This window comes from Mus caroli, chromosome 19 (assembly GCF_900094665.2).
Source record: "Mus caroli chromosome 19, CAROLI_EIJ_v1.1, whole genome shotgun sequence".
NCBI classification, from domain to species: Eukaryota; Metazoa; Chordata; class Mammalia; order Rodentia; family Muridae; genus Mus; species Mus caroli.
In genome coordinates this window covers 2,946,851-2,958,942 of record NC_034588.1, presented here as the reverse complement: position 1 = coordinate 2,958,942, position 12,092 = coordinate 2,946,851, and the positions used below count along the sequence as shown (strand labels likewise).

Genomic DNA, 12,092 nt, shown 5'->3' with positions numbered 1-12,092 from the left:
TTTCAAGAGGCGAGGGAACACTTTATTTACCATCCTATGTGCCAAGAACCATGCTCTGATCCAGGAGTGGGTCCAGTTCTCACACACCGCCTCACTCAGTTCTGTGTGTGGAAACCTGGTGAAGACCTGGAGGCACTGGGGGTGCTGCAAGTGACCTCCCTTTCAGAGGTCCCACTTACTCTCCTAGCTGTCACAGCCCCAGTAGTCCCAAGAGCCATGAAGGAGCCATTTTGGGGGAGCCCAATGTTGGTGTGCAGGTACTGTGCAGAGTTGGGAGTGCTGCCAAGGAGGGTACAGGCAATGCTCCAGCCAGGTTCAAGGTTCTTGCACTTGGCCCTTCCATCATCCTTTGCGGTGCTGAGGGACAGGATGGCTTTGTGTGGTCCACAGTGGTAGGCACTCAGTAACTCAGGAAGAACAGAAATGGAGCTGCCTAGGTGCTCAAGTAAGGCAGGCCCTCACTAGACATAGGCTAGAAGTGGACTTTTGCAGAAGAAAGCAGGGGGAAGGCCATGAGGGCCTGTGGGCTAGGAGCCACAGATGACTTCTGCCAATGAGTGGAGGAGCCAGGCAGTGCAGGCAAATGCTCTCTGTTCTGTGGACACTCTGGTCCCAGAGCAGCTGGAGAGTCAGAGGATGCCAGCCTCCCACTGGTGGGCTGCTCCTGCCTGAGGGGTTGTGGTGGGGCCAGTTGGTCTTGGGGGCTGGGTATGAGGGCATCAAGCTTAGAGAAAGACCCCGGCAGGCTGGAGCCAGAAGATGATGATGCAGACAGGACAGGGCTGGGGGAGAGCTGGGCTAAAGGTGTCCTCACCATGAGAGGGTCAAAGGCCAGTGAGGGCAGTAGGGATGGGAGGAGGCCAGGAGACTCATGATAGCATGGACCTGAAGAGAGATGCTGGGCTCGGGAAGAGGAGCCCGGAGTCTGGAACAGGCCCAGTTGTTCCTGGCAGCCATTGTCTTCATGAGGGGCAGGTTGTCCTGAGGGCTGCTTGGCCTGGATTGGGCATCCAGAGGGCAGCAGAACAGGGCAGGGATCACAGTCCACTCTGCACAGGCGTTCATGCAAGTGCAGTGTCCGACCCCACCCTGCCAGCTCAGTCTGCAAGGCCTGGATCTCCTTCCGAAGGGCGTGGTTCTGTTTTTCCAAGGATTCGTGCTGCTGGAGGAGAAACAGGTGGCAGGGACAGATGTCAGCATCAGGATACTATCTGGGGTTCTCACTGCTTGTGAGGTATGCTCTAGGATATGAATGTCCGGAGAGAATCTCTTGGCTATTGTACCCTACCCCATATCCCTACTGAGCTGTGACCTTGCCAGAAGAGTCCAGTATGGCTGTTCTGAGAAGCACCATTTCTTGCCCAGTATCTATCTCCACCTGGCTACCCCCACCCCATCACTTCATTGGCCCAGTCAGTCACAGTATTCTTGTTTGGTGGATCTGGACTGGGTCTTTGTTTGGTTGGGGAGGGGCTACTGTAAACAAATAAGGAGGGAACAGGAAGACATTGGGTATCTTCCTCTCTTGCTCTCCCTTGAGTCTGGATCTCTCGATAACCCTGGAGCTGGACATTGTAGCCAGCAAGCTCCTGGGATGTGCTTGTTTCTGCCTCTAATGCTGCAGCTACAGGCACAGGTGGCCACAACCAGCATTTTATTTATTTATTTATTTATTTATTTATTTATTTATTTATTTAGGTTTTTCGAGTCAGGGTTTCTCTGTATAACCCCGGCTCTCCTGGAACTCACTGTGTACACCAGGCTGGCCTCGAACTCAGAAATCTGCCTGCCTCTGCCTCCCAAGTGCTGGGATTAAAGGCATATACCATCACTGCCCGGTCACACTCAGCATTTTTAACATGGTATTAGAGATCTGATCTTCATGCTTGCACAGCAAAGCTGCAAAGCATGATGGGAGGGCTTGCAAAAACAAGCAAGGCTGAGGTTTGATCTTTTGCTATGTATTTTAATACTAAATTCTGCCCTCATCCCCACCCCCCACCCCTGCCACCCAGGCCTGGGTGCCTCCAGGGACAAGTGAGGCTATGTGATTTTGTCCTCCAAGTTATCCCTGATTGGTGAATAAAGAAACCTATAGCCTATAGCTGGACAGAATTGAGATAGGCAGGGTTTGGTGTTCCGGACTTGGGATCTGAGAACACGAGAAGAGGGAGAAGGTGGAGAAAGCAGAAGATGTGAGGGGTAAGAAATTTCAAAACATGGCCACGAGGTCTGGCTGCTGTAATTAATAGCAGCTATGGAGCATAGCAAAGCACATCTCTGGGTTATTGATTATTGATAGGGAAGTAGACATAACAGCATAGAAGGTAGATAACTGCCCAGCTCTACTGCTGATTAAGGCTTATTATAAATATAAAGGCCGTGTGTCTTTTATCCAGGAACTGAATGGTTAAAGGCAGGGCAGAAACCTCCAGATTGAGATTAAATACTTTCTACAACAAAGGTTCTTACCTGTCAAAGCAGCTCTGGCCTCCAGGTTCTCCGAGCACACTTCAGTCCCTACCAGGCATTGCCCTCTACCCTGAACTTTCCCGCCCTGGGGCTGGACTGCCCCCCCCCCCCCAGGCTCTTCCCTGTATAATCCAGACCTTTTGGGCTCCTCCCTCTCTTCTCTGTCCTCTCTGCGTGTGTACATTTTCTGTTTCTACCCCTCCCCCCACTTGGTGACCTCCCTGTTCTCTGTCCTTGGGGCCAGTGAACTCAACCAAGAGCAGCTTTCCAATAAACCTGCCTTTAATATCATCTAATCTGGCCTGAATTGGCTCAGTTCACCATCAGAGAAATAACTTCTCATTACCCACTAGAACATCTCCCTGTGTCCAAGTATTTTTGAGACAAGGTCTTCCTCTATAGCTCAGGCTAAGCTTCAGCTCCAACTTGTTGCCGTCTTTCCTCCTTGTCTCAGCCTACCAAATTCTGAGATTACAGGCATGCGTCACCATGCCCGCCTAGGCCACTGAGTGTGGACTGAAGCCATTAAAGGTTCCCAAGCCTCCGGGATCTGAATGCATTGCTGTGGGGCTCCAAGGTTCTCTCTTAATTCCTGTCTTTCCCCCTGAAATCTCCCTGACTGCAGTCATCTCTGCCAGGATGCTCTGAGCCCTGCCCCCACGCTGCTCTTGATATGGCCTTTATAGGGCAATTCAAGGTCATTCTTTCTGGATACATTGAGCCTGCTAAAGGCCAGTGCTCAGCTTCCAGGTCCCCAGAAGGCACCAATAAGGCACTGTAAGGGATTCAGGGTAATGTCGCATAGGTGGTGGGGACCCCTGAACCAACATTTTCTAAGTTCTATTCTGCTGGGTGCTAGGTTCTGAAAACCCACAGGACAGCCATTGACATGCAGCTTTGTGTTGGGGAAGAGCTGCATACAACCTAAGCTATCCTTGAACTCCCGATCCTCCAGACTCCAGCTCCCAAGCCTTAGGATCACAGGCACAACATGCCAACCTGCCCACCCACCTCTCGTTGTAAGGCTATTGATCCTCCTGGAGTAGAACCCATTGGGGCATGTGCTGCCATGCAAGGACTGTGCTTCATTTATTTATTTATTTTTTAACATTTTGTGGGGAGTGACGTGCACCATGACCCACGTGTGGAGATCAGAGGGTTGGTGGTACTACGTGACTCCACGAACCAGGCTTTTCTATCCATGCCTCGCCTCCCTCCATGCTGAGCTGGCACGTCTAAACACCACTTATGGTGCTGGTAACAGCAAAGATGCAGAGAGAATTTTATCCCCATGTCTTATAAGTCTGAATAACCCAGCCTCCTTCAGTCCCCTCTGTGGACATTTTAAAAGGAGAAGTTTCAAGGGCAGCCATGGCCTCCATTCGGAAAGGCCTCAGAGCCTCCAGCAGCCCCATTTGCACAATGCTTTCTAAAGACAGAAAGGTCATTTCTTTTCTTTACAGAAATTTAAAGTATATTTTATTTATGTTTTTATGTATTTAGTGTGTGCATATGTACGTGGCGCATCCGACCATGGTGCAGGTGTGAGGGTAGGAGGACAACTTTCAGGAGTCAGTTCTCATCTTTTACTGTGTGAATCTCAGAGGTGTTGCTTAGGATCAGCAAGTGCTCTTACTGCCTGAGCCCTCTCTGCAGCCCCAGAGGGGGCATTTCTAAAGCATCTTGGCTGGGGACATAGCTCAGTTGGCAGAGTGTTCATCTGACATAAATGAAGCCCTAAGATCAACCTTGGCAGCACATATACTAGGCATGGTGGCACCTGCCTCTAATTCTAGCACCAGAGAGCAGAAGCGTCACTGGTTAAGACAGTGAACTGGTCCTCCAGACGACCCAAGTTCAACTCCCAGCACCCAGGTCAGAGAGCTCACAACCACTGTAACTCCAGTTCCAGAGATCTCTGACATCTTTGACCCCCATGGGCACCTACAAGCGCACACACACACACACACACATATGTAAATAATTAAAAATAAAATAAGCCAGGCATGGTAATGCATGTCTTTAATCCCAGTACTTGAGAGACAAAAGTAGGCAGACCTCTGTGAGTTGCAGGCCAGCCCCATCTACCAGGAGAGCCAGGGCTAGACAGAGAAAGCCTGTCTCAAGAAACAGATAAACAAACAAATAAATACAAAGTAAGCCAGTCTCGTGAGGGGAGAGTCAGGGCTAGACAGAGAAAGCCTGTCTCAAGAAACAGATAAACAAACAAATAAATACAAAGTAAGCCAGTCTCGTGAGGTGATTCAGCAGGGACAGGTGCTTTGCCACACAAACTTGATGGCCTGTTTGATCCCTGGACCCATGCAAACGCGAAAAGAGAAAAGTGCTTTCACGGAGCTGTCCTCGGCCCCCACAAGCATGCTGTGCTACAGATGCTCCTTCACACGTACAGTCAATTAAAATCTAATAAATAAATAAACAGGTAAGTAGATAACGGGTGCCGGAGATGCCGCTCAGTGATAGCAGCTGTCCAGCACCACAACCCGGTCACACCAGGCAGAGCGAGCGAATGTGTCCTCCCGCAAACGCACCGTGGGTTGCCAGAGCTCCTTATCCTGACGCTGCCCTTGGCTCTACAGTAAATTGTGAGGTCTCTTTTTTTCTGCCAGGCCCTGTTGTAGGTGATTGCAAGCAGAGTGGAATGGGACAATTTGGTGCCCCCCACTGGCACCTGGAGTCTCAGGAGACAAGCAACGTGGGGGATGTAAGAGAAGGTTACTGTAAAGGGTGACTAATCCACTCACGAGTTAATGGATGCAAGGGAACAGTGTGGATGACCTATGGCGTGAAGGCCACTGGGGAGGGTGGGCTGATCCACTAGTGGGTTATGTTTCTGGCATACCCCTTCCACACTATGTCATGCGCTTGCTTTGCCTTGCCTCCACAAGAGGTCCTCACTACCTGCTGGGCAGATGCTGGGCCATGCTGGGACTGCTTCCCAGTCCTAAGAACCATGAAATGAAACTCTGTTCTGGGCCTAGAGAGATGGCTCGTTGGTTAAAAGCACTGGCTGCTCTTCCTGAGGGAGCAGACTCCCAGCACCCACCGTGGCTCACAAAGGTTTGTAACCCTTGTCCCAGGGACTCTTCTGCCCCCTTCTGGCACTCATGAGCATGATGTCACAGACATATATATGCTGGGAAAATACCAATACATATACACATAAAATAAAATAAACTTTTAAAAAGTAAAAGAGGGACTGGAGAGATGGCTCAGTAGTTACTACGAACACTAGCTGCTCTTCCAGAGGCCCTGAGTTCAATTCCCAGCACCTGCAGGGGTGGCTCACAACTATAACATGATCTGATGTCCTCCTCTGGTATGTAGGTGTATATGCAGATAGAGCACTCATATACGTACATGTTTTTAAAAGAGAAGAAGAAAGAGAAGAGCTCTTCAGTGTAGGTTACTCAGCCTTGTGAACCAAGAGCGAGAGCATCCCTTACCTGGTGCAGAGCGTCCGCCTTACTGGTGTGCTTCTGCCGGCTGCGCTGGGCAGCCAGTCGGTTCTTCTGCTTCTTCTTCAGCTGTTTCTGAGACTCCCCAAGGTCCTATGAGGAAGGAGGCAGAGGTTCTGGGGTCATGGCAGCTGCCTGCCTCCTCTACCTTGATCAGCTACGTGGAACGTTGTCTTTCTCAAGCCTAGTCTCTGAGAAGTCCTGTTCTCCCAAAGTCTGTCTCCTCCCTCCCATTGTTCTAACAGTCCTCCTGAAGACACTGCACTCCTTACAGTAATGCCAGCCCAACCCCGTGTCCAGCTTACAGCTTACATAATAAGTAGGGAGGGTGGGATTTGAACCCAGACCATAGCAACCTCAAACACACATTCTCAAAAGTCAGCATTGACTTCTTCTGAGTGTAATAATCTCAATGGTAGAACAGAGGCACATGGTATTTTCCCAACTATCCACAGACAGTGAAGGAAAAAAAGCTGAGAGTAGACACCCCAGAGTGAGCTGCCATTCCTATGATCTTCCAGCCCACAACCCCACAAAGGCAGCAGGGTCAGGGTCTGATATGATCCCATGTGCCTGTCCCCAACTCAGTCTAAAGGTGCTGGCACTCACTGAAACAACATTTAATTTCCTCTGTGTATGTGTGTGTGTGTGTGTGTGTGTGTGTGTGTACACTGTAGGAGGACAACCTTAAGTATCACTCATGTTCAGAAGCCATCTGCCTTCGTTTCATTTAGTTGTGTGTATATGTGGTGACCTGTGTGTGCATGTGAGTGTCTGTACCCTTGAAGCAGGTGTTAAGTCCCCTGGAGCTGGAGTTACAGGTGATTTGGTTGTGAGCTGCCCCGTGAAGGTGTTGGGAACCAATCTCGGGTCCTCTCCAAGAGCAGTAAGCATTCCTAACTGGTAGACCATCCCTCTGGCCCCACCTGGTTTGTTTGTTTGTGAGTTATAGTCGCTCACTGGTCTGGGACTCACCAGTAAGACTAGGCTGCCTGGTCAGCAAGCGCTCCTCTCCCAGGGCTGGGATTACAGGTGCCTGACACCTAACCAGGTGCTTTAAATGGATGCTAGGGACCAAGCTCAGGTCTTTAGGCTTATGAGACAAGTACTGCACTGACTATGCTATCTCCCCATCCTTTAACAAACATTTATTAAGCATCTACTATGCACCAGGCACAAAACTAGAAGGGCACAGAAGTGGGAAAGGAGAAGAAAAAGGAGGAGTAGGAAGAGGAGACAAAACAAACAAACAAACAAACTAAATTAGGCAAAATGGCGAGATGTAATGGAAGGATTAGTTCAGGCCAGACTTGGCTACATAGTGAGTTTGAAGCCAGCCTGGGATACATGAGATCTTTTCTCAAACAAAGCAGGAATGTCACCTACCTGCAGAGTAGCCTGGCACAGAAGAGATCTACAAGACTCTATGCTCACTCACAGGGCAGTGGGTGGCTGCCTAGAACTGATGGAGAGTCCATTGGACAGAGAGGACTGCTCTTGAGAGCTCTGAGCCCTCCAACCCTGGGGACCACAAAACTTAAATGGAACTTGAAGTCAATGCCTAGTGTGGGACCCTGTCTCTGTCACTCCACCTCAGGCAAGACTCCAGCCACTCTGGCTGAGGACTCTGCATGTCCCTTGGATTGTGGCTATATCCTCCTCAGGGCAAACTTCAGACCAGAATAGAGGCTGGAGAAAGACAGAGTCATCGAGGAAAGAAGGCAGCTGTGATTTGGGCGACTAGAGAGAGAAGGGAAGGAGCTGGGAAAGGCTGCAAGGTGAGAGCAAATGGATTTCGAGGAAGCACGCAGGGTCCAAGTTCAAAGCTGGAGACTGATCTGCAGTGTGAGCTCGGGGAAGTCATTCCAGTGCCCAGGAGGAACTAAACCGTGAGATGGGAGTGTGCAGCCCAGTTCCCAGGTCACACAGATCATGGTAACCTTACTGCAGCCTTCCTTGCCTCTCTCCATGGCGTCTCTTTCCTAGTCCCCTGTACTCACTGTCTCAGTCGGCAGCGCGCTACTCCTACAGAGTTGCATGGCTTAGGCAAGGGGAGCAGAGGTTCAGTCTGGTCCTGGATGTCCCCTCAGCAGCTGTCCCCTCCCAGAGACCTATGGAGGCCCAAGGAAGTGGTGGCTTTTTAAATCCCCAGTGGCCACTCCGCCCCTAGCACACCCAGTTTCAGTTTCTCCTAAAGCCTTGGGCTGCCCAGAATCCCTGGCTCTTGCTCGCTCACGCTCATGCTCACGTGGGTGGAACTTCCTAACATGAGTGGCCTTCCGGTTGGGCCCCTTCTCTGGAAGAAGGATGGTGGAGGGTGGACGGGAGCAGTAACAAGAAGGTATCCTGGAGAGGGCTGGCAGGATGCCAGGGACAGAACCTAGAGGAAAAGCGGGGTGGGGGTGGGGTGCGTGAAGGAGCCCCCATAGTCTCTGAGAAAGTCCAGGTTCACAGTCCACGCTGGAGCTGTGCAGCTTTGAGAAGGTGACTCACCTTCTCTGAACTTTGGTTTCCTTATCTATGAAGGATATGGGTAGGGTGGAGCAAATTTCCAGGCTTGGGGCTGGGTGTGCCTGGTGTGGTACTTGCACTGGAGAAGCAGAGGCAGGAGAATCATTCATGAGTTTGAAGCCAACCTGGGCTACCTAGTAAGAACTAAAAATCCTCAAAATATAAAAGTTCCCAGGCATAACAAAAGAACTGCGACAACACGGCCACTCCAAACTCTCAGAGACCAATGTTGGACGCATGACTGCAAAAAATCAACAATCAGAGCTGGCGTGATAGTGCTCGTGACTGCGTGCACCTCCGAATCCCAGGAGGCAGAGCCCAGCGGGTGTCTGTGAGTTAAAGGCCAGCCTGGTCTACAGAGTAAGTTACAGGACAGCCAGGGCTAAACGATGATGTCCTGCCCCATTGATGATGAAGAATTTAAACTTTTTAAATTTAATTTATACATACAAGTGTTTTCCTTGCATGTATGTCTCTGCCCTACATATATGCCCCGTGTCCTTAGAGGCCAAAAGAGGGCACTGGAGCCCCTGGAACTAGAGTTTCAGATATTTATAAGCAAAAATGTAGGCGCTAGAAACTGAGCCTGGATCTTCTGGAGAATAGCCAGTGCTCTTAGCCACTGAGCCTGGATCTTCTGGAGAATAGCCAGTGCTCTTAGCCACTGAGCCTGGATCTTCTGGAAGAATAGCCAGTGCTCTGAGCCACTGAGCCATCTCTCAAGCCCCCAGAATAAAAATTTTAAAGAAATCTTTATGTCCAAGTTTATATTTAAAAAACAAAAAGTGCTAAATCTGGGCACAGTGGCAGATGCCTATAATCCTAGCACTTGGGAAATGGAGGCAAGAGGACCAGAAGGACAAGGCAATTTATGGCTACACAGAATTGGGGTCTAGCCTGGGTTAGAAGAGACAGTGTCTCTTAATAAATATGTAAAGTAGATAAAAATAAAAAGACGGCAATCGATTAGTAGTGTCTGCCATGTCGTCATGTCTGTAATGACCAGAGTCATGCAACACAGGAATCTTTTGCCATCTCTAGAACTGGTCCTGAAGCCAGCCTGAGCCTTAAGAGATGAAAGACTTGACTGAGCCCTGGTGCTCTACCCACCAAATTTATTGCCCATACCTCTGAGTGTGATCCCTTTGCTGTGGATGATAAAGTCATTCCTAGTCACAGAGCTGTTTGAAGGGAGGAACAGGATGAAGAGAGCCCTTCCCTATTAGAAAGCACTGCCCAGCCCGGTGCATCTTCTCTTTGAGACTTGCAGTGGATCTGGATTCTAGGATCGCTGACATATTCATAATTGAAACTGTTGGGTCGGTGAGACTGGACATGCCAGCAGGACCCTGTCACCTTGCTTCTGAGAGTCCTGGGGGCAGGGACTGACATGGGTTGACCTGGTACAATGAGGCTACCCATTTCTTGGAATTATTTTTGTTTCCCAGACATCGGGTAGGGTAGGGCGCTGGCTGGATGCGACACCTGAGGGGCTCATTAAGCCCGTCTGTGAACTCCACAGGGGAACAATCTGGAGGAAGCTTGGGTATGACGTCACCCCCCAAAAAAACACCTATTGAGAAGACTAGGGCCCAGTGTCCCTGCTTCAGCCTGCAGTTCTAACTAGACTCCTTGACTTCCTAGACCAGGGGCTTCCAGGAGAACTGGACAGTCTACAGGGGCACCTCCTCCTGGGAGACCACATCTCCAGAGGAAGAGGAAAGGGAGGTGTTTATGGCTTGATCTTCAGAAGGGAGAGGGAGTGGTGGGCGGGGATGGGTACAGGGTAATGTTTAACCTTAAATGGCCCTGCAAGCTTCCCTGAGAGGTGGATGGACTTCCAGACCAGTGAGACCACATGCCCTGACCCCTCACTCAGTCAGGGACCTCGTCACCTCACACCAACACAATAGCCTGGATGGCCTAAACAGTGCTTATTCCCCATAGCTTTAGAGGTAGAAGAGCCCCAAAGCAAGACACCAGCAGATTGAGCTCTTGCCAAGGGTTGCCAGGGTCTCATTGTGTAGCCCAGGCTAGCCTTAAACTTTCAGAGATGCTTTGGACTTAGCCTCCAGAGCACTGAGATTCCAGGTGTGTAGCACCAAGTTCTATCATTTGGCAGAGCTTTGTGTTCTTGTTATCTAGGACAGGGTCTCACTAGGTAGCCCTGGCTGGCTTAGGACTCTATGTGCATCAGGCTGGCCTTAACGTAATGCCTCTGCCTAGTGAGTTACCATGCTTGGTGGTGGCAGCAGCTGCTGCTGCTACTACTGTTTGTCATCGTCACTGTCCTTCTCCTCCTCTTCCTCCTTTTCTTTTTGAGGGAGGGTCTTACTATGTAGCCCAGGCTGGCCTCCTGAAGTTGGTACGACTACAGCCATGTGACACTATCTAACTGAAGGTTTGGTGTTTGAAACATGAATTTGGAGAGAACACAGACATTAAGTACATTCCTGAAGGGTGGGGTCATAAAACCTAGAAAGTTAAGGTCTCCCACCCCAGGGAGGCAGAGCTGGAAGGAGAACACAATCTCTCTTTCGTCCAAGCTCCCAGTCTTCTCTGTCAAGCTCTTGGGGGCCTGTGACCCCTGCAGGGTGGTGGGTGGAAGTTGGGGGTTTCCTAGTACCTGAGGTCCAAAGCAAGTATCTGCCTTGCTCTCAGAAGTGACCCAATGTCTCAAACACTGCCTTCAGCTAACAGATGCTCCGTCAGCACATGAACAAATTAAAGGCGGGCAGCTTTAATGTGGAGACATCAGACATCCAGGCTCCCCAGCATTTCCCTGGAAGTCTCGCTGCCACAGGACCTGCACACCTAGAGGCTCCTTCTAGCCTGTGAGAAACGGAGGCACAGGGAGGAGATGTGTTGGTGCTTGGTCCCAACGTCCTCCTACGCCTGCTGGCAATAGACGTTCAGGCCTCCAGCTGCGAAGGGACAAGGATCTCTTGGTCTAAATCTTCTCATGATGGGCACCCCTTGTTTTAGGGCTGGCTTCCTTGGCCCTTGAAGTGCATGGAAGATAAGGAGCTGAGGTTGGCTTGACTTCTCATATTGCGTAAAGGACCTGCTGAAAGTCGAGCCTTAGTCTGTAACTCAAAGGTGTGTGGGACGCTTCCTGTCCGGGAGGTCAGGGAAGCCTTCCCGAGTGACAGCTCTTTGGGAGGACCTTCGAGAACAAGCAGGCTCTGTGTCCGTCCACTCACTCTCCTGTGTCTCCTCTGTAGAATGGGTTAATAAGAACTTGATGAAGCAAAATATGTAAGCAGCCTAGAACATTGCCCAGCAGAAGTCAACATCTGGGCAAGATTTGGGGGTTTTGCTTTTTAATAACCAAGTCTTTTACTTGTTTGTTTGTTTGTTCAAGACAGGGTTTCTTTGTGCAATAGCTCCTGGCTGTCCTAGGATGATCTTTGTAGACCAGGCTGGCCTTGAACACACAGAGACCCACCTATCCACCTACCTCTTTGTCTCTGCCTCTGAGTACTGGAATTAAAGGTATATACCACCACTGCCTGGCTTTGGGATGTTGTTGTTTTTAATTTTTAAAGTAATTTCTCTCTCTCTCTCTCTCTCTCTCTCTCTCTCTCTCTCCCCTCTCGGGTGTGTGTGTGTGTGTGAGTCAAGCCAACC

The 12,092-nt window shown here is 50.1% G+C and overlaps 1 protein-coding gene across 1 annotated transcript; it reads right to left on the bottom strand.

Annotated features, from left to right (window-relative positions):
* Batf2 (basic leucine zipper ATF-like transcription factor 2) lies at positions 1-8,066 on the bottom strand. Its single transcript, XM_021151650.1, has 3 exons — positions 7,952-8,066; positions 5,940-6,044; positions 1-1,162 (listed from the first exon to the last, which is right to left on the bottom strand). The coding sequence occupies exons 1-3, from the start codon at positions 7,988-7,990 to the stop codon at positions 473-475; spliced, it is 834 nt and encodes a 277-aa protein (XP_021007309.1). The 5' UTR covers positions 7,991-8,066; the 3' UTR covers positions 1-472.
* Positions 8,067-12,092: the final 4,026 nt, after the last annotated feature.